The sequence below is a fragment of the Cimex lectularius genome, unplaced genomic scaffold, assembly GCF_000648675.2.
Source record: "Cimex lectularius strain Harlan isolate CLEC.00 unplaced genomic scaffold, Clec_2.1 scaffold3, whole genome shotgun sequence".
In the NCBI taxonomy this organism is placed as follows: Eukaryota; Metazoa; Arthropoda; class Insecta; order Hemiptera; family Cimicidae; genus Cimex; species Cimex lectularius.
Window position 1 is genome coordinate 3662205 of NW_019392688.1, and position 23107 is coordinate 3685311.

Sequence of the window (23107 nt, forward strand, 5' to 3'; positions counted from 1 at the left end):
ATTGTTAATTACGTTAATTACTTTTGTCATTTAGAATTTACGCCTATTTCATATGTGCTTTGCAATATTCACTGTTCATCAATAGATCTTCTGTGATCAATTAAATTTAACTACAAGTAATTAAATTTGGCATACCTAATGTCTCTCCCCTGCCGTACTTAAATTTGATAAAAGAATGCTCGGGATGTTTGTCATCATTTTTGGCAACCTGCGAATTCAAGCAAGGTATTGCTCTCTTTCTCTCTCTCTCTCTCCCTCTCTCTCTCTCTCTCATCTATCTCTTTATCTATCAATCATTCGATCAATCTATATATTTTACATATTTTACCTTCTCTCTTTCATCTCTCTCTCTCTCTCTCTCTCTCTCTCTCTCTCTCTCTCTATCTATCTATCTATCTATCTATCTATCTATCTATCTCTTTATCTATCATTAATCTATATTCAATTAATCAATATATTTATCTTCATATTTTACCCTCTCTCTTTCGTCTCTGTCTGTCCGTCTCCTCTCTCTCTCTCACTCTCTCTCTCTCTCTCTCTCTCTCTCTCTCTCTCTCTCTCTCTCTCTCCCTCTCTCCTTTTCTCTTTTATTTTATGTAGCGTTTAACAAATGAACAAAAGGATAAACAACTGTAAAAAAATTAGTACATTGAAAGTAAACCTGAAAAAAAATCAATCGTTGTCTCTCTCTCCGTCATTTATTTACTATATTTTTTTATTTTTTAGCCAACGTTGAAAGATACTCTAGCCACAATTTTTTAAATTGTAGTATTTGGAAACAAGCAGTTAAGCAGCTGTCGCTGTTTTGAATTGGAAAAATGCGCCTACAGGCAACATTCAAACTTTTGACCTAAACACCTTACAAGCAAAACAAAACTTTATTTTTTAATTCGCTGCATACTGTAGTTGATGTTCCAGGATGCGAGACGCTTCAATGTGTAAGAACCGCAAAATGTACGAACATTTCCTCTACTGAATATAAATCATTGATGCCCAAATCAATAAAAATTTGGTGTCCGGATTTTTTTTCTTTGCTGCCTGAGATTATTAGGCTTTGTGCACATTTTCTTTTTGACTATTCATTCGTTTTTGTACTTCGGCATTTGTTAAAAAGGGAGAAGATAAAAAGTGAACGGTTTATCGCCGAGTCCTTCCTCGTTTTCTAATGGACACATAGCAACCGGTGAATAGATAAAACCTATTTAAAGACAATAACGAGCTTGAATTTATTAGCGTTCTTGGTATAAATTACTTTTTATCATCTTTCCCCCTTTTCCTCGACGTTCTGTTGATACACGTCATGGGACGCCGGGGAAATGCTCTATTTCCAATTTTTTCCTCGTGCAAAGTACCAGGTAGAAAACGCAAGATTTTCTTGGGCGCGTTTGCAGTTTGAGGAAGAATAACGTCGCGGTTCGAGTACTTTAGGTTTCTATGTCGTAATATGTATTAAATAAATTATTACAGATCCATAAAAATGCCCTAAAAGATGAAGGAACCTTTGAAAAATTTGTCATTAGAAAAATAAAAGGCAAAAAGATACATGTCTTTACCAATCAGATGACTTCTTGGTCTAAGGTATAAGTATATTCTTAAAGCTAATGGAGAAAATGTTGTGTCTACATACAAGATGTAAACATGAGGGTGCTTCAGCCCAATTTCCCTCTTTTGGAAAGAATAAAGAAAAGGCCCAACCTCCGTACGCTAAAAAATACAATCCAAACACGATTAAAAGGAAATAGCAGCGTCGGTGGGTCGGATCGGCAGAAAAGCTTTCGCGTATCAATATTACGATCGATAGGTGGCCCTTGAAGGATCTGAATCAAAGAAATAGTATCATATTCACCCGACTAAGGATAAACCATACTAGGTTGACACAAGGGCACTTATTTTTGGGCCAAACCTCGCGTATACGTCCTAGTTTCTCTATGTATCCCAGTTAATTGATGCTTAAGCACAGGAACAAGTCTGGGTCAACAGTTCCGATTTTTAGAGGAAAATAGCTGTTTTATTATATATAGCACTTATGGATATTTCAATTTGTGTTCCCTTTTGTTTGTTTTGAGAATGAATGTATTTATAAGAGTGAATGTGTATTGTGAGAGGGCAGATGGTGGAATATTGAGTACCCCATCGACCCATTAGATTAGTTTTATAGTACAAACAATATATGAAAAAGGTGATGGAGGAATATCGAGTACAGGAATGCGACCCGGTGCTTAAGCACAGGAGCAAGTCTAGGTCAACTTCCGATTATTAGATGAAAAATGGCTGTTTTATTGTATGCAGTACTTATGGATATTCATTTTGTGTATATTGAGAGTGAATGTATTTATAAGAGTGAATGTGTGGTGTGAGAGGGTAGATGGTGGGATATTGAGTACATCATCAACCCATTAGATTTGTTATAATATAGTACAAACAATATATGTAAAAGGTGATGGAGGAATATAGAATACTCCACCATGTAAAATTGTTTAATCAGATCATTGTACCACATCCTTTTTCTTCTTGACACCCTGCACATCCCTATTATGGGATGTTGGATAATTGCTACTAGTTTCAGATTTTTCTGGTTCTCACAGTTAAAAGATGAAAATCCTTTAAAACTGAGGATCTACATACAAAAGGTAATGTCAGCATGGGGCTCTGAACACTAGCAGAGAAATAATAATGCTTATTATTTTCTCAGAAGATAATAATAGGGTTTTAAAAGTAAAGAATTGAAGAAGCATCATTGATGGAATGCAATAGGCAGGAAATGCTGCAAAAGTGGACAAAGTGTTCTGAGCTGGACGAAGCTTCAAGGCAAACAAAATTAAGAAGTCCTTACGAGTTGACACAGATACAAAATTATTTGGAAAAAAAGAAAATGTTTCTTGGTAAAAATAGATGGTCTATCTTTGCCTAAAGAACTTAATGCAGGTGTACCACAAGGCATCATCTTTTGACCATTTCTTTACAATACTTTCCCAAACCTGCACTTTGAAAGAAAATTCTTAGATATAAACACTCTTCACACCCCTTACAATCCCTGCGGTATGAATTTTTTTTGGTAGAATAAGAATTTTAAAAATCCTTTCCTTCACTGCGACTTATCTATTGTGGAACCTTTATAAAATATAACCATACCTTGAAAAGTGCACTTTTTTCAGTGCTTCTATGTACACTGATTTTGGTGTGAGCATTGCCTTACCAAAATGGCTGTACCGTACCCTGGCTAATGCTGCTTCACATTCACAAAGGATATACGCCGATGTCTCTTTTTCCTCCTGACATTGTTGGTATGTCTCTGTTTTCCCATCTTCTTTAGTTGGTAGTTAAGAGAGCGGTGGCTGGTACAGAGGCCAGCCTTTAATTTTCCTCAAACCCTTCGCCTTCCTTTTTGAGAGATTTATTAATCTCATTGCTTGCCTTATACCAGTGCAGTATACCATTTTGACCAGTGAATGAGGTTTTCTTTCTCAAGACATTTTTCCAATTCCAATGTAAGCACACACTCCAGTACAACTAGTTGTGATTCTGATCATATGGATGAAGTTAGGCAGATAAGTTTGGAGTTTAGAACATACACATTTAGAACTCTTATAGTATCTGGCAGTCTGGGAGAATGTAATATATACCTTTCATTTCTTTATTACCTCCTGTTATGGTATGGTAATAAGGATACTAGGAAGCGAGGTTTGTGCTCCACAGGCACTGCAGCCTTCTGGCTTAGTGTACCTTCCTAGTTCCTTAGTTCAGTGCAACAGACTCAAACCTTCTTAGAAGTAATAGGTCATTGACTGTCGCTGCTACCATTTCATTCCCTAGATTTTTTTTTTTTCGTATGTTAGGTTAAATCTCCATTTAACTTTTGCTTCATCCAAAGATGATATGGGTGGCTGTTTCCTCCTCCTCACTGTATAACCTGCAGATGGGATCATCTTTTTATATGCCCATGTGTAGATGTTTTCTCAGATGCCAGACACCGGTTAGTAGTCCTACCATTCCTCGGAGTTTAGCCCTCTCCAATTGCAGCAGTGAGTTTGCCAGTTTTGGTGAGGGTTGTTTCATCATACGTTTACTGTGTTTAGTGCCGCTAGAGTTTATCCACTTCTACTTATGTTTTGTTTGGATCCATTTTGCGATGGAGGATTCTATATTTGTTTTTGTAATCCCAATTATAGGTTTGGGGCATATACATGGTCTTACAGATCCTCTGGCCAGACTGTCTTCTTTCTCATAACCCAAAATTACTCTGGCACCCGAGATATCATCAGGTAGTTTCCCCAGGTTTTGGAGATTTGGGATGCATTCACTGACTAATTTTGATGTGATTTTTTTTACATGCTAATGCTTTAATGGCTGCTTGGCTATCAGATCTTATGAGGATGATTTTGCCAGTGTAACCTCTTTTAAGATGTTTTAGGGCACAAGGGTTGATTGCATGTATCTCTGCTTGAAAGACCAAAGTGTACTTCCCTAATGAGTTTGATTGCTCATGTTGGCTTGGGACAGAAAATGCCCGATCTGGTTCCTTCGTTTGTTTTGGAATCATCTGTATACTGTACCATCGTATCTGATGCTCTCCTGTGTTCTTCCTCTCCTTTATAGTCCATTGCGACTTTATAGGATGTTATAATGTTTCCGGGATTTCTAAGAATGGGTGTCTGATTTTATTAATCATTGTTGTATGACCAAATTGTTTAGTTTCTATCCAATTTGATTATTTTTGGAGCCTAAATGAGCTTTTCCTAGCCTCTTCTTATATAAATGTTATCAGTGGAGGTAGGTTTAGCAGTTTCTAGTGCACTTGTAGAGTTTGTTCAAGTTGCCTCTGTGGTACATAGGTTTGCTTGTCTTTGTATGCTGCCTAATGATTGAGTGACTTTTTCTTGACCTTACCTCCTCGTACACAGAGATGAATTGATGGACCTCAGCTTGGAAAATAGTCGGGTTAGTCCAAGGGTTTTGCTAGGGTATAGTTTGGCCCTTTTACCCCTAAATCTTCTCCCTGTTTCATCCACGATCCATCCTTGTACCGTATTAGGGCCCTTTCCTGAAACTTGGGACTACTTTTCTTCCAAAGGTCTTTACCTTATGACCACTTGAAAGAGTGTGAAAGTTGAGCTTTTCTCTATTTTGTCAGGTATTGTCAGCCATCTCATTTAATTCTTTCCAGAATTTTTCATTGTCTCCTCTTTAGATCTGGCTTTATTTCCCTGCATATCAGTAGTCTATTGGCACTCAGGGCCAATACAATACGCAAAATACATGGCGCCAGTACATCTTACCTACCTCTTTTGTTATTACATCAATGAAGATGGCGAGAAGCCTAAATGCGCCTGATAGACTAAAAGAGCACAGATGGTCTGACCAAAGCCATGATGGTTTCATGATCCCCTGAGGTTTTGACACCTTATAGAAGAAGGAAAGGACAGCTGACAGAATACTGCACAGGTCAATTAATGATGATGGCGAGAAGCTGAAAGCGCCAGACAGATTAAAATAGCTAGGATAGGCTGACCAAACCAGGATGGTTTTTTGACACCTCATAAAAGACGCAGCTAACAGAATAACACACAGGTCAGCCAATGAAGATGGCGAGAAGTCGAAAGCGCCGGACAGATTAAAATAGCCAGCATAACTGACTAAAACCAGTGTGGTTTTTTGATCCCCTGAGGTTTTGACACCTCATAAAAGACACAGCTGACAGAATAACACACACGTCGACCAATGAAGATGATGAAAAGCCTAAAAGCGCCAGGGCAGATTAAAATAGCCAGCATATACTGCCCAAAACCGGGTTTTTTGATCCCTTGAGGTAAGCCTTATAAATGGACAGAGCTGACTAAAAACACAAAAGATTAGTGAGCAAAATTATCAATAATGACCAAATTATAGGTTCATCACCCCCCTACCCCTTGCAATGCCTTTCAAAGTCACATATTTTAAGAGTTCTATGTCAAATCATTGCTATAAGACACGTGTTAAATAAAATACAATATTAAATTCATCATGTTTATTTCATTTTTATTTAAAATATCAAATTTTAAAAGGTTTGATATATATATTTTTACAAAAGGTATCAAGTTTGTTCCTGTAGGTGATTATTTACTATTTGAATGAATAAAATCGATTTTTTCAAAATAAAAATTGTCTATTATGTTATAAATATAAGAATCGGCAGATTAGGTAAAGAGCAAGGGTCACAATAATATGTATGATTATGTAAATTTTATTATTATATTTTGTCCAAAATGTACAATTATAAAGTTCAAGTTTTTAATGCTAATTATTCATACAAATAATAATTAAAAACCGTAGGTGATTTTTTTTCTCCTTGATAATTTTATTACATGTTCTATTTTTGTTTAATTGATTTTGAACGTGTTCCATTCAATTTGCGGTGCGACATTATATACAAATCCGATTGTACTCATTGGACTGATTATCACCCAATTTTAGTTTTGCAGCATGTTCTCAAAATTTAAAAAATTAAAATAAAAATTACAAACAAAAAAACCCTTAAAATTAACTAAATTCATTAACAATTAAAATTAAAATAAAAACAGAAGGGAAATAAGATGCTTATCAGTCCTTTCCCAATCCCCCCTATCTCTCTCCTTTTATACAAAAATAAATATTGAAGATCCCCCCCTCCCCATTTATATCCCAGACAAAAGCTTCACTTCTTTTCTGCTTTTTTTCTTTTCGGCCTCGATGTCGGTTCATTATCATCAGACTAAAAAATTATTTTAAAAAATTAATTAATTAATTAACACAAAGGATGATATTTAGTTGATGAAAACATACCCCTTCATCCATAGCTAAAAGCACTATTTGTGTATCGGATGCAGATGCAGGCTGGAATTAATAATATTCAATTAAATATAAATTATACATAATTTATGTAATTTTTTTTTACATAAGATTTCCTTGACAATAAACATAAATTTTCGATACCTCAAGAGAAACCTTATAAATAAGTCAAATTTTTAATTTTGTTTAGCACAAAAATTTCTCTCTTGTTATTAATGTCATTAAATTTAAAGCTATATATTACCATTGTATCAATTTCTGTCGATCCTTTGGACTGCTTGTAATAAATAACTCAAATTTAAATTTGTAATATTAAAAATAAAATATAATTTATAGTGTGTTATAAGAGCGATTGTCACCTCTGCGTCCGTTTCGTTAGGGCCGATGCCCTTCACGGGTCTTTTCCTTGTCCTTTTCCCTTGCTGGTGCTGGTCCTGTGCAGACGGTGCAGACGAGGTGGATGAACTCTTCGACGAAAGTGGCCCCTTTAAATTTTAAATTAATTTATTCTCAGGGGAAAAAAAATGTATACGTACAAACTAGAAATCAATACACACCTTATATTGGAATTCCGCGGGAATGTACATGTGGTTATTTACAAAGAGAGGGTCGTCGACTCTCTTGAAGTATAGACGAGGTATCCTTGTGACAGGCGGGATCTCCTTGAAATCGAAGTTAGTCGTCTTCTGAAGCAGGAGCGCCATGGCCAAATCGCACAGAGCCCAGATTTTCTGGTTCGCGACTTCGTTGTCGACGTTGAGAGCGTCCTTTGAGAGTTTCGTCTTGTCTATTATGTCCTTGTAGAATGAGAACGAGTAGAAATCGTTCTTTGACAGGAGAGGCTCTAATACATGCCAGAGACAGGACTTCATCAACTTTTAGGGTAAAAAAATGAATTAGTGAATACCAGTCACATTAAAAATTAAAAAAAAAAAAAAAAATACCTGTAAAGATTCGGTGTCGGTTATTGAAGAGAACTGTGGACAATGAGAAAGTACAGCGATTGAAAACAAAACCATGTAATCTGGAAGGATGTAACCTAGCTTCTCAAGTGCTGTGTCAGTTCCGCCTGAAAAAAAATAAATAAAAAGTATAATATAATAATAATCTTATAAAGTTAAACATATTAAAAATTTTTAAAATTTAAATATATTCCATGATTATGTATTTTTGTTTGCCTTTTTTCGATTTATGTTGCTAGTGAACACTACCAGCGAGATCAAAGGGTTGGATAATCAGCAAAAGAATAGCCATTAACTTGGACAGACAGGCGGCACTACAGGGTCCTCATCGGTAAAGTCCAGAAGCTTGAAATTGCATCAAGACCCTGTCTGACATTGGGGAAAACAACAAAATTACTGTAAATTTGATAACAGGGCAGAGGAGCAACGAGGAGGATGAAAATTTGGCTAATGACTTCAATCAAGACACATAATAGCCATGAACTTTTTTTTTCCATATACCAAATTGTCTAAAATGTAGATCCAACAGATAATTAAAAATAAATCCATAGCACAAAGAGATTGTATCTCAGGGATGGGAAATTTTTTTTCAAAGAATTTTGTAGAAACTAACAACAGATTTACTAAACCTAGGATTTGAATGATAGTATGAGTGCTGACTAGACACTGTAGACTTATTTATCGGCTCAGAGCAGCAAAAACAATCCTGTGCATTACCAGAAAGAAGAAGAAAGATGTCCTCCATCCTCCTATTCAGTCTGAGATGTGCATTCCAAGGAGAGGAAAAGCCAACGCCTGAAGGGTACACGGAGGGTAATAAGCAGAATTTTGGGATTTAATTAAAAAAAAAAAAAAAAAACGGTTAACGAAGAGCTCTAGATAGTAATACAGATTGCACGATAAATCAGTATTGGTCATGGTGCGCAAGGTTGTAAAGATGCCGACTTCTTTTAACATTGATCGCAGTGGATCAAAGAACATAATTAAATTTTAAATTAGATTAACAATAAACCAACATAAGAAAAAAAAATCAGTTCAGATGATTATTCTTTTTATATAAGGTTTTTGGTTTAGATGAAAAATTAATATCATGAGCAGGATTCCCATGACCTTCGGCTAATTTTTCATCTCAACCAAAAATCTTTGATAGAATAATCAATTGGAATTAGTAAAGTCGATTATGACCACTAGGCAAATGTGGATTGTTCCATAAGCCTACAAATTGATCAACCCCGCGCTGATCTACCTGCTGTCATCAGTTCCTGTCTGTCAGGTGTGTTTCAACATCGTCTGTGCTTTACTAAGACAGGCCTAGAGGCAAAACCAGTATAGGCAGATCATGATGATCAGGGATTTATATAAGCCGTCATTTATTGTTCTTTTGGCCTTCAATCTATCTAGTTTACTTCAAATAAAATATATTTTTATCGTTATATTAATTACAACATATTAATGTAAACTAAATTAAACGAAATCAGAAATTCATGAAGTTTTAATAAAAATGATTTAATTATGATGGCTTGATAGAAAATTTCCCAAAAGACCGGAATATCATTTAGTGATAGTTTAAAAATTAACTAACAATTAATTACATAGTTTTGCTCTTAGTAATGTGTATTATGTACCTCGTTTGGTCTCACAAATTGCACTGATTTTATTTATTTTTTTATCTAAAGAGAGTAAAAGGTTTAGTGTTTTTTATTATTTTTTTTAATATATTGATTTATACTTATATTTAGATAGTAATGTAACAAAATATCGTTTTTATATCACGCTCGAGCATATTGAAAGTAAATTTTAAATTAATAAAACAAAAACATCAAATGTTTTGTTATTATTCCTACCTAATTTGTGTCAAAATTTAGTGGCATAATTTATTTCAGAAGCCAAATGTAATTTTTTTTTTTTGGCTGGGGCCTCCGACACCTACGTCATTTCAGCCCCTAACTAAGTTTACATTCTATTTACCCTTTCAAATACTACATTCATACACACAAATACATCCATACAGTACACTCATTCCGTTTGGTCGGTGGAGTACTTGACATTCCTCCACCGACCTATACTCAAACTAATCTAGATTGGGGTCGATGGAGTACTTTTATAAATATTCCGCCATCGACCCCGAACACACACTCATACGCTCTCAACGTTCGAGGGGCGATGATGACGTTGTTTCACCCTCACCCCTCGCCATTCACGCTAATAAATACATGCACTCAGACAATTTAATTAGTTTTTGCTTTGTTATTGTCAAACGAAAACCCGACAAGGAAAATTCTAATATTACATTAATAATTATTAAAGCCCAGATTTTGCCTCCTACTTTTATTGTTTGTTTTTTTCATGCTTACCATGGCATATTTTCTCTAAAGTAAGCACTTTAGTTGATAGAAGAAGATATGAAAACAGGACCAGTCATCTAAATACAGAATGAAATATTGACAACTAAATGGATCGAGTTAAATAATATAAAATTAAAATATAATCTTCATAAATTAATTATTCAGAAATCGTATGTAAAATATCCGTTAACAATGATCCGACACTGCTGTGTTAACGGATATTTTACATACGACAATCAATTTTATGAACAACTATTTGGTATAGCCATGGGTAACAACCTAGGCCCGATACTTGCAGACATAATCATGATACATCTATTAACTACAGTCATACCACAACTTCCTTTCACATTACCCATCCTCACTAAATACATAGATGATATATTGACAGCTGTTCCCACAGATCAAAGTCAAACTACATTAGATACATTTAATAGCTTTCAACCACGCCTACAATTTACACATGAAATCGAAAACAACAAAACAATACCATTTTTAGATACACTCGTAATAAAACAACCAGATGGCACATTAATCACAGATTGGTATCAAAAACCAAGAAACACAGATCGCTCAACTTTACATCTCACCATCCTCTTCATACAATAATAAACACGGCCAAAGGGTTACTTCACAGAATGATTACCCTAAGCCATGAATCATTTCACCACAAGAACATAAAGATATACAAACAGATCCTCCATAACAATCTCTACCCTAAACACATAATTAACAGAATAATCAACTACACTGATCACATAAATTAAACACATTTCTCTCGTCCGATAACTTCAAAATAGCTTTCAAAAATTATAAAACAATTCAAACTCTTTTTTCTAAAATTAAAGATCCCACACCAATAACAAACAAATCTGACGTAATCTACAAAATCAACTGTTTAAACTGTCCGACAACTTACATCGGTCTTACATCCTAATATCTGGACAAGAGAGTAAAGCAACATATCTACGATTGCAAAAAACCCAAACAAAATCCTACAGCACTCGCTACCCACCATTTTGAACACAAACACAAGTTCGACTTCAACAATCCAAAAATATTACACTCAGAACAAAACAAACATAAACGTAAGTTTTTAGAAATGGTTAACATCAACAGAGATAAACACAGCATCAATTACAGAACAGATATATGTAAACTCAGTCGCAGCTACGTCAATATCATTAATCAAATTCAGTATAGATAACATGCGTATATAACCTTACATCATTAAAAATTTTTCACATAGTCTAATTTTTCAACAATTTAACTTTCCTTTTCTTATTTATCCCCTTCTATATAATCCTGAAAGGATAATCTGGCCGAACCATTACCAACACATTTTTTCCCTTCGTCGGCTCCTTTCACCTCAAAGAAACCGACGCCTTATACAAAAATGTCTTTTCTATACCGACATCCTTCCCCACCCATTCGAAACCCAACGTATATAAACACAAAATAGCAAAATCTCACTGGCACTCCCGACGCAAGAATGGCACAATTACACAGAAAACAAACACTTTGATTGAGTGGAAATACTTTGATTGAAAAAAAAAATTATTTTTTTTGCATTGCATAAATTCACTTTTTTCCACATCCTACATGTATTTGTTAAATTTAAACAATGTTTGTAAATTCCAGGCCATGAAGATGATCTCAATAAAGATTGAAACGTTGGCACGATAAAGAAAATGTTTTTCTGAAACCTACATCACACCAGACCGCATCTCACGATTTCTGAATAATTATCGATTAACGGTCACTAACCACCACACAAATCTTCATAAAGTTAGTTTTTATTGAAATTTATGTAAAATAATAGACAAAACGTTATTAATTGTTGTCTATTTACCTATACAGCCCATTGTGATACCCTTGGCGTATTCTCGCCTTTTGGCGATGTCGGCCACCATGAACTGTTTCGATTTCGCCTTGAGCTTCTTGTCTTTCTCCATACCGTACAGCGAATAGAAGCCCATGAAATCGAGCGGTAGGCACTTACTCGGCAACCCCCTTGCCAAGCCTTTGTGCAGTTTGAAAAGGAATTTCTCCCGAACTTGCGGAACCTCGTCCTGAAATAAAAATAAATAAATAAAAACGTCGAAAATTTATTCTAAAAGATAAAAAATTACATTTGCTAATGTGGATAGCGTGTAAAACTGATCGGCGAAGTACTGATCGCCGACGCCCTTCTGCTCGCAGATTTTAAGCATAGCACAGCCGGCCGTGAGACGGAGCCAGGCCATCTCTGCTTTACTCAGTTTACCGCATTGGAGAAGGTCGCCTTTGTTCGCGATGAAAGCCGTGAGCATTCGGAAAGTCTTCTGCGCCGAGAGAGTGTCCGTCTTGAGGCCGAGGAGCCACCTCGCCATCGCCTTGAGTGCTTCAACTTTGCATTTGCTCTCAAAAGGGAGTTGGTCCTCTTCGCACCAACACGCATCAAGCGGTACAGTGGTCTCTGTTTCGGAACTTTTCACCAGCAGCTCTTTTACAATCTGCAAAAATAAAAAAATATAATAAAAATAATAAATAAAAAATTTTAAAAAAATCAATACAGACACAATTTACACAAAACATTTTATTTCCTATAAATCATATCTTAAGTCATCACTAACTCAAAATCATGAAAATTTTGTGCTCTTTTTTTTTCATTTATCAGCAATTTGTAAAAATTTCTAGCTCAATTTTACCTTCTTTATTCCCCGTCAGTCATTCAGTTTTGATTTATACCATCTTCAATAAGTTTCCAGTAAATAGACCAAAAATCATAAGTTAAAACTTAAAACTGCTGACACAAGTTCATAATATTCCAGGCAAATAAAATTAAGTTATTTATATGTTTTACTGTTAAAATTTCAAACTTACACGGTTGAAGTTTACACAACTTTCTAATTAAAAAAAAAAAAAAGTTACCAAACAGACATTATTTTCATGAAGTGTATGATTATAAATTTTTATGAATAAAAAATAAAAAGTACTGTGACTTACTTTCCGTGAAATTACGACTTTGATGTGGACTGGAAATTTGTCAGGTAAGTTCTGTGCTATGTGGCCTAGCGCCACTATGGCAGTGAGGTAGTTGCCTGACTCTGGCACCAGGTTTGCCTTAACTTTCTAAATATTTAAAATAAAAAAAATTAAATATAATTTTTTTCAAATTTAATTTTTTTTTTAAACTTACGGTTAGTATGTCGTTGAAGAGCGAGTTGTGCTCACCGAGATTGACGTACAGGCAACGGATCGCCTGTTTGGCCTGCTTCGGCGTTCCGTTGACTGCGAACTCTTCACAAATAGGAAGCAATTGGTTCATCTCGTCAGGAAACTGTTCAGCTATGAATGACCGATAATAAAAAAAAAAAAAATTAACAACTCAAACGCACAAATTTAAATTAAATACTCACAAAGTGGACGGAACTTTCCGAGAAAGGTCAGTACTTCCATGACTAGCGGCCCGACGTTGTCCACCTCCATTTGGAGGAGGGAGATGAGATGAGCGATGATGTCCGGGTAAAGAAAATGAGTCGGGAAAACGTACGCCATCATCACGAGGATTTTGAGACCCCTCTGACCAGCCGTGTCAGGATGGAGGCCGATTTCTTCTGTCAGATTGCCACCGCGCAAGCAATCTTCTACGTATCCAATGAGTATCTACAAAACATTTCTTTTTAAAATCAATCCTTAATAAAATTATTTATTATAATTAAAAAGAACCGTACTTTAATTGCTTGGTGATCGACCATTACCGAAGAGACCCTTTCGAGAAGGATTTTTATCGTATTATAATACAGGTTGGACATGACAGGCTGGCCGAGCTTTTTTAATAAAAGGCTTGTCGTCTCTGCACACTCTTTGCAAGAGATGTCAGGCTTGACTACCGTCTCCATGCCGAGGAGGAGCGTACTGTCTTTGAGCATGTTCTGTGAAAACTTATTGAGGAACTCTGCCGCTTTCACCGTGTCGGGGAAGAACTTGGAGAGCTGCTGTACTTTCGTCACCATCTCCTTGTCTCGCTCTTCTGACGGAGGTTTACGGTGCATTTCGAGCCATTCGGCCACACTACGTCTAGCCCTAAAAACCAAAACAACCGATCAAAATAAGACAAATTTATATTAAAAAAAAAAAAATTATACGTACACAAGTTGATGTTTGTGTATTTCGAGGAAGGCTTTGGTAGCGTGATCGTCGATCGTGCCGAGCAGGTAATACAATTTTTTCATCCTTTCTTCTGGATAAAGCTGAAACGGGACTAGCGAAGTGTTCAGCAGTCTTTCAACAAGCAGGCGGTCTTCCATGCTAGTCATGTAGTAACCATGTAAAATTTTATCTTTAATCCAGGTCACCGCTTTCTTTGTCGCCTGCGGGACGTCTGAATCGCTCAGATGCTTCCTGTATATCATCGCAAGCCCTGTCATCGCCTCTTTTCTAATTTTGAACTGTCAACAAAATAAATAAAAATAATAATGAAAATTATATTGATTTATTACAATAAAGTATTAAAATAAAGGTTACTTTTTTATCGAGCATCCTTTCTTTGACAAATTCTAAAAGATCTTCGCTTTCCGAGACGACTTCAAAATCTCTTTTTGCCGTCGAGACGATAGCCATTACCACCTTAAAGAAAAAGTTGTAGAAATAAACATAATTAAAACATAAAAAATAATTATGCATCGTACCTCGTATCGCACATTCTCCTCTGAGTCGTGCTGTCTCAATTTAAGGGTCTCGGTTATGTCCCTTCTCAGTTCAGGATGATTTAGGAGAAAATGCATGGAATACTGTACACACTTGATACGGATAAAAACGTTTATGTCGTTGAAACGGCCGAGGAACGCCGTCCAGAGCTGCTGATGGGTCTTGGCCAGGGTCGAGTCCTTCTCTGAGAACATACGCGCGAGAAGGCTCACCGCGCCGAGCCGTTGTTCCTCGTCGGACGACTTCAGCTTCACCTCGAGTTGAGGCAAAACGGCCAAGAGTACAGCCGGACATATTTTATTCAGCTCGTAAATCAAGTCGTATATCTTTGACGATATGCGCAGCCCCTTTTCGACCTTGCCAATTATCAGGACATTGTTGAAAAACTATAAAAATAAAATTTAATTAGAATTAAAAATGCGTTGGTACAATTGAATTTTTGTAACCATTTGGATATAAGGCTCGAGAGTGTCGCAGGTTTTTACGACCAGCTCTTTCGCGAGGAGGTATGCGTTTTTCCTTTGGCTCTTTTGTGGCTCAACGATATTGATGAGTATGATGTCAAGCAGTTCACTTGATACGATATCTGATTCAGTGATCAGAGGGCAGAGGACATCGAGCATAAAGCTTTTCACTTTTCCCGAGTGTTCATCACTTTACATAATAAAAAAAAATTATTAGTTTTAATTAAGAAAATAAAATATAACATAAAACATACTTTACTATCTTAAACATAAGGCTGAACAGATTGCAGAAAATCTCCTGACAATCTTCCAGCTCGAAGCACATATTGAAAGACTTGACATATGCAAGGTTCTCAAGTAGGTAGAAGTAGCGCTTGAATGCGGGATCCCGCGGATCTTTCAGCCCTGAAAGCTGCTTGATCAAAAACAAAAAAATTGTCTGGAAGGCAAAAATGTTTAAAAATTAGACATTTGTCGTTTGGTGATGTAAAAGCGTTTTACTTTGACTTTCTCCTGCTCCTTGTACGGCGCCTGAGGTGCGTAGACCCTCAATACATCCGCTATGCAGCACGCGATGAGAAGCTGCACGTCTCGACTTTCATGGGAGAGGAAATAATCATCGACAAGATGCAGGGCAAGGGGGATGTACTGCTGGTACATGCCCTCGTCCTGCCCCATTGCCTGCAAGGTGTGTGCCAACGTCTAAAATAACAAAAATACATTTCAAAAAAATTAAATAAATAAAAATCTTAACAATATACCTTAAGCCGCCGTATAAGCTCGTCGGCACCGAGGTCCTCAGAAACAGGGCGGCACCCTTGTGGATATACGATGTCATGAGGCATCGTAATAGCATTTAAAACACCTGAAAACCATTATAATGTACACAATCTGATTTTTGGCATTTCATCACATGTCATTTTATAACATGATGTATTTATATTCTAAGCAGGTTGGACAAACACAAAAAGGATTAAGTTAAAAAACTTGAAGGTCATACTATCAATAAAGTGCGCATTTAAGTATTCTAAACCTTTAAGATAACGCTTAAAAACAATGAAGAAAGTTTAAACAATAAATAAAATTTGAAATTTAGCCTAAAATAGATTATAAAATTTTGAAGGGTGTATAATTGCATGCCGGGCTTGAAATACTTCAAGGCATTTAGCAGATACAGTCTAAATATTTGGTCCAGTATTGACAACTGATGACTAAAAACCAGACCATTCAATCAATGTTCGTACGGAAACACAATTATAAATGAGATAATGCCTAGATATGCAGAAATTCCTACTGATTCGGTCGTTTGTAGCGATAGAATGGTAGATTGGCAAGTTACTACAAAAGATAAGCCAAATGCTGAAACTTACTTGATGCATATTTTGCACTTTGGAAAAAAAGTTTTACTGACTAATTTTTATTATGGGCTGATGTAATTGGTCATTTCTTGTTTTTGGAAAACTTATTTTTTTTTTTTTTATTATTATTTTTCTCTAGTCTACAAGTTTAGTGTTGTAAAGAAATCCATTTAATGTTTTTAATCCAAGCTAGCATAAATGGTAAATACACTGCTTCATTAAATTCATCAAATTAAAAAATCTTCCAATATATTTAAAAAGATTTATTTTAGCTTTTTTTACATGATGCCTAAAAATTGTCACATAAACTCAACGAAGCTTTTATATTTTGCTATTTGTTCTTAATTACTCAATTTAAAAAACACAAAATTATATTATAATAATTCGAACCATCGTCGTATCTTCCGAGTTTGAATAAATCTTCATCGATCTTCCCTAATTGTTGACAATAAAATAAAATAAATTATATTGTGGAAATAAGGGGGCCGAGGTAGCCGAGTGAGCGTGAGAGACTCTCAGCTCGAAGACCCCGCAGTCGTGGGTTCAATTCCCACCGTTGCCTCTGGCCTTTTTTTCACACTACCCTTCCCCTGTCCAAAACAAATACGCATAATACTTGTCATTGGCTAATATGCACAGAACATAAAACCATTAAAAAAAAAAAATTGGGGAAATATAAAAAGAAACTGGTTGTAAAACTGGATAAATAACGTAAAAGACTCATTTTTTGCTGCATATGAGAAGCCAGACCATTTTCTCTATAATGAAGATTTTGTCAAATAAAAAAAAAATGTATAAGCATTACTGGATTTTTTCTACCAGCTTTATTAAATACAAAATTTTAATACAATACAAAAAATAATAACACCAAGCAGGATTTTGAAAAATGTAACTAATTTTTTAAAATTTGTCTGTGTAATTTCCTTCTCTTTATTTAAAAAAAAAAAAAAAAAAAAAAAAAAAAACCCGAAGTTTGTTGCATTTCTCCTTGAAGAACCTAGTTCAAATATTTCTTTTTTGTGTGAACAATTGGTTGGGTAATATACTTTTAAGCACTCCCTGGGCACACAATGCCATATTGAATGTGTGATTGAATAATCGCATAATAAACATTAAAAAAAGAGTTTCATACAACATTTATTGCACAAAAAATAATTTATTTTAAGCTGGTTTATAACCTAGCTGTTGAAACCCCTGGAGCCCAACCTCAGCGGCTGGACGAATAAGACCTAGCTTTGACCCCAGACTGCCAACACCCGAGGTGGGTGATTCTCGAGGCCTGCCGGCCATTTATTGTAAATTACAAAAACTAAAATTGCAAAAGTGATTCGCTCAACTCTGTATATGCGGGTATGCGCAGGTTTGAGCTTATATAAATCACCAATGCAAACTGCAGTGACTAAAATTGTTCAATCTGATATTTAAATCTGTTTATCTAAACCTACTAGAAAATTTAAGAAGTCGTGGAGTATACTTTTCATTTGCCAATATATCTTTTCCTTCGTTGGCAGTATCATAGTCTACTTCATAAAAAAAAGGCATATAAAGTGAATAAGAATTGCATTTCTTTGCACTAATACATAATTTTTGTTTGTTAAAATAATAGTAACTGCAATTGAGTACTCCAACTGAACGAATGGTGTGTAATTAAGAAAGTTAATGAGAATAGGAGTGTGTTTTGATTTAGGAACTGATTGTGTTGGGGGCTGATATGACCTAGCTGTTTATAGCCCCTGGGCTGCCAACATCCCCGGTGGACGATTATCAAAACCTGCTGGTAATTTTTTGTAAATTACCCAAAAGCTTGGATTCCTACTGAACTGTTGAGTGAAGTGATAGGTTGAACTCTGTACCCACAAATATGTATGTAAACATATGTAGATTTGAGCATGTATAAATCATGCTGAACTGGCATTGGGTCACTTGTTGGGTCCACCTTTACTTGGTGGTTGGCTGAACTACATATTTAGCATATAGTTAGGACAGTTCCTCACTGAAGATGGTGCGAAGAAACATTTTTGAGTAGTTCAACCCACAAGCGAAGGCGGGCCCAATAAGTGACTTAATGCTCGTTCAGCATGAGTTCACTGACTCGCAGACCAAACCTCAGCATCAACTGTCATATAAATCAATAACCAGAAATAGTTGACTGAGATTGTTAAATCTTATATCAAAACATACTAGAGAATTAAAGAAGTCATGGAGTAAAATGAAATATAAAGCAAATAAGAAATGCATTTTTTTGCACTATGTAAATTATTTGTTAAAGTAATAGTAACTGCAACTGAGTACTCCAACATCCAAACTGAGTGAATGGTGCGTAAATAAGAAAGTGAGTGAGAATACGTTTTGATTTAGGAACTGATTGCGTTGGGGGCAGAACTGACCTAGCTGTTTATACCCACTGGACGGCCAACATCCGTTGTGGGCGATTATCAAAACCTGCTGGTAATTTTTTCTAAATTGAACAAAAGCTGGGATTACCGTTGAACTGAGATAAGTGATTGACCTAACTCTGTACACTAGTGTATTTACGTACATTTATGCATAGATTTGTGCATGTATAAATCATGCTGAACCGGCATTGGGTCACTTGTTGGGTCCATCTTTACTTGCTGGTTGGCTGAACTGCATATCAAGGGACAGGTCTTCACTGAAAGATTTAAGCAGTTCAACAAATGCACAAGTGAAGACGGACCCAATAAGTGAACCAATGCCAGTTCAGCATATGCTCACCGACTTGCAGCCCAAAATCCAGCATCAACTGTCATATAGATCAGTAATCAGCAACAGAAACTGGTGACCAAGATTGTTAAATTTGATTTTTAAATATATTTATCTAAACTTACTAGAGAATTAAAAAAATCATGGAGTATACTTTTGTTTGTCTTTCCTTTCATTTGCATTATCGTAGTCGAGTTTATAAACAAACTGATATAAAGCAAATAAAAAGTGCATTTCTTTGCAGTAATAGTAAAGTAACTGAGTGAATAGTGTGTAAATAATAAGGTGAGAATATGAGTGTTTTGATTTAGGTACTGATTGCGTTGGGGGCTGAACTGACCTAGCAGTTTATACCCAACTGCCAACATCCATATTGGGCAATTATCAAGACCGGCTGGTAATTTATTGTAAATTGAACTGAGAGAAGTGATAGGCTCAACTCTGTACACTCGTGTTTGTCCTTTTATGCACAGATTTGTGCATGTACACATGCTGAACCAGTATTGGGTCCGTCTTCACTTGTGGGTTTGCTGAATTGCTCAAACGCGTTTCAATGAGGAACTGTACCTTGATGAGCAGTTCAACAAACCAGCGAGTGAAGACGGACCCAATGCCGGTTCACCGACTCGCACACCAACACCCAGCATCAACTCTCATATAAATCAGTTATCAGTAATAGTAACCGGTGACCTAGATTGTTAAATCTGTTTACCTAAACATATTAGAGGATTTATGAAGTCATGGAATAAACTTTCGTTTGCCATGATCTTTCCCTTCATTGGCATTATTATTGTCCAGTTTATAAACAAAATGAGATATAAAAACGAACAAGGATTGCATTTCTGAGAGTAATATGTACAAATTACAATTGGTAGTGTTTTTATTTTGTGTATTTTGAGGATTTAAATGGCAGATGATATGGTAAATTATGAAATTGTTTGGCTTATTTAGTCAAATTCTATGAAAACAAAATGTTTTGGTGATCTCAATATTAAAAATATCACGAGAATTGAGTTATGTTTTGATCTTTTTTTTTGTCAGTTATGTACAAAGGTCGTTCAAGCTGGAAGTACCAAAAGACAATAATAAAGGGGTTTGTTTAGTAACACGCCATGCAGATTTAAATTAATTTTATGGTAAAATGAAAATGAAGAGGCAGAATTTGTTTTAAAAAAATGAAAATATAAACTGTATAATCGTTTGTGTTTTGTTTTTGTAAGAGTTTGTCGAATGTTTGTGTTAACGTCGAGTGTGAACGGGGTCTGTTCGGGAGGGGCGTCCTACAAGAGAACAAACACAAACAATCGTTTTTGAACGGCCCATTTTAGGGGGCTGTGAAGTCTCGCTTTTTCCTTAGAACTTTTCATTTCGAGAGTTTAAAGCGGCCACGGTGAATAAGAAAGGAAATTAACAACCGTGCACGACTCACCTCCAGTTCAGATGGAAAGTGTCCTTGTTTCCTTCGACCCGAGGATTTTCCCACTCCCCGGCCGGGGGAGGAAAACCGTGAGACGAGGGGTGGAAAGGAAATAAATGAAAAAAACAAAGGGGGGAAAATTCGAGGGAAACCGGGGCTAACTCATACGGTCAAATCGGGTCGGGAAAACGCAAGCAGAGTCAAGGGGGGAAAAAACTATGGCTTTCCAGCCATTTTTTTCACCTGGGGAAACAACGGGCTCGGGCTTTGTCCGCGGTCCGGGTACGCTTTTCGCCAACGGGGGAAATCCGGCCGGTTTCCACTCGGGGCCCCTCCGATCCTGGAAAATTGGAAAAACACTCCGCGATCCTGGGAAATTGTGCGTTTTTTCGCCTTACGACGCTGGCCTTTGGGTTAGGATTTCGACTGGTCGACTGGTGGCCGAGTCTGCCCGGTGCCCGTGCAGAGCGGGCTGCCGTCGCTGTGAAAAATAAACCGACATCCCTGGAAGATGTCCCCACGTGACAATATTCCGCTTTCCCACGTCCTTTTTAAAATTTTATTTCAAATTTTCGCAACAATTTAAAACTATTTACAACCGGACAGATTCGATCAAGTCGCTACACAAATTTTACACCAGCCCCGAGATGGGCGGCATGTTGTCAATTTTCATACCAAGCTTATGAACATCACATTTTATTTATTTATTTTAAAGGTACAATTTACAATTCATAAACATAGTAAAATAATAATAATAAATTATATATATACCAAATTACTTCTTTCAATTATTCTTTTTATGTAAGGTCTTCTTTGCAATGGAAAAGCTAGTGCCACAAACAGGATTCGAACCCACAACCTTCAGGTCAATACACCAACGCTCCTACCACTTGAGCTACCGTGACTTCGATCCATTCAGACACTAATTACAATAGCAAAAATAATAATACAGGTGCATCAGTGGTCACAACGGATAATACGTCAACACGGCGCTCATCACTGCAAGGTAACAATTTTAAAAGTTACAAATGGGTTTTTTTCAAAAGTACTGGCATCCCGATGGTTGATATGACCTCTGCTATTGCGAACCGAGAAGTCTCAAACGTAATGTCAAAGAGTTTCGATTAATGTTTATTTTTCTTATTTACAATCGTATATTATTTATGCCTTATTGATCTGGGGTCACACTAATCATGCCAAACTAATCTTCAAAAAACAACGTAAAGCTATGAAAATTTTAGGGAATTTAAAGTATAGGGAATGTTGCAGAGAAACATTTACTAAATTAAACATTTTGCCTTTGCCCAGTTTATATATCTTACAATGTATTGTTAAACAAAGTGAGACTTAAAAAAAATTTAATCACTATAATCATAATCACTATACGGTAAACTGTAATAAAATAATTCCTGAGTGGCTGAACCGTAAAAGATGTGACAAATCTTGTAAATATTGGGCTATAAATTTTTTAATAATCTACCAAATGATGTCAACTATTACCTGAAAAATTTTAAACTTAAAATAACAAAATTCCTCACAGTTAATGCCCTTTATGACTTTAAGCAGTTTTTTTCATGTATTAATTAGTAGGATAATAATGAATTTACACTATTCTTGACGAATGTAATGACAAAACTTACTTAACACAATAAAACTTTTCTATCTTTGAACCCTCGTTAAAGAAAAAAAAAATAATAATAATAAAAAATAAAACACACTGATAGGCAAAAAAGTGGTCAGCCTCAATATTTTTAATTATCTTTAATATTCTTATTACAATTAGACAATCCTCCATTGATTATGTTACAACAATATTTGGTCCGTTTTAAAGGATTATAGGAAAATAAATCACAGATAAAATCTCTCATTTCTGTTTACAATTGAATTTTGTAAATAAATAATCAATCTCTTTTTTGTTGGTAAAGCTTCTTTCTAACATTCCGGTGGTTTCTAAATATGTACCATTTTTAAGTTTCAAATTGGTTTGAGTGATGGTTTGCAAAATTTCAACTAGTGGGGACAGGTGCTTGGCTATTCACCGAGCAATAATATTCTGTGCTTGCCTTGCTCGGCTAATTGTCGATTTCATGTCCCCTTGTCTGCTTCAAACTGCACAAATGTTCATGAAGTAGCCAAACACAAAGAACCTACACATTTGGTAATCAACTGTACTCTACATCAATACTGCTATTTATTTTTCAATAATAAACATTTCCTAACTAGTATAGATGTATTAATGAAAGAACATCATAACGTTGTTTCTATCGGTAGGAACGGATTGGCCCAACATAACAGACTTGGGTTCCTTGATCTGTACCAATCTGAACCTATAATTTGGAAC

General features: G+C 35.8%; 1 protein-coding gene across 3 annotated transcripts; it reads right to left on the reverse strand.

The window, feature by feature from the left end:
- Positions 1 to 6423: 6423 nt before the first annotated feature.
- LOC106662282 (sister chromatid cohesion protein PDS5 homolog B-B) lies at positions 6424 to 21193 on the reverse strand. Of its 3 annotated transcripts, XM_014386267.2 has the most exons (19): positions 20779 to 21192; positions 16029 to 16132; positions 15769 to 15969; positions 15522 to 15706; positions 15250 to 15457; positions 14785 to 15189; positions 14621 to 14722; positions 14246 to 14544; positions 13828 to 14179; positions 13513 to 13759; positions 13293 to 13441; positions 13100 to 13225; positions 12244 to 12606; positions 11964 to 12183; positions 7749 to 7873; positions 7362 to 7679; positions 7164 to 7289; positions 6799 to 6849; positions 6424 to 6727 (listed from the first exon to the last, which is right to left on the reverse strand). In XM_014386267.2, the coding sequence occupies exons 2-19, from the start codon at positions 16110 to 16112 to the stop codon at positions 6671 to 6673; spliced, it is 3618 nt and encodes a 1205-aa protein (XP_014241753.1). In that variant the 5' UTR covers positions 16113 to 16132; positions 20779 to 21192; the 3' UTR covers positions 6424 to 6670. The 3 variants fall into 3 exon arrangements, with proteins under 3 accessions (XP_014241753.1, XP_024081590.1, XP_024081589.1); XM_024225822.1 differs by lacking the exons at positions 6424 to 6727; positions 6799 to 6849 and adding an exon at positions 6947 to 7078 and having other exon boundaries at positions 21010 to 21193; XM_024225821.1 differs by lacking the exons at positions 6424 to 6727; positions 6799 to 6849 and adding an exon at positions 6947 to 7078 and having other exon boundaries at positions 20779 to 21193.
- Between the last annotated feature and the right edge of the window lie 1914 nt (positions 21194 to 23107).

Excerpts from the sequence above, each read along its gene's own strand:
- LOC106662282 (XM_024225822.1), bottom strand. The coding sequence starts at position 16,112 with ATGCCTCATGACATCGTATATCCACAAGGGTGCCGCCCTGTTTCTGAG. Across the intron at positions 14,723-14,784 it reads AGGAGAATGTGCGATACGAG|GTGGTAATGGCTATCGTCTC; the intron begins GTACGATGCATA and ends TTTTTCTTTAAG. Across the intron at positions 12,184-12,243 it reads CGCTATCCACATTAGCAAAT|GACGAGGTTCCGCAAGTTCG; the intron begins GTAATTTTTTAT and ends TTTTTATTTCAG.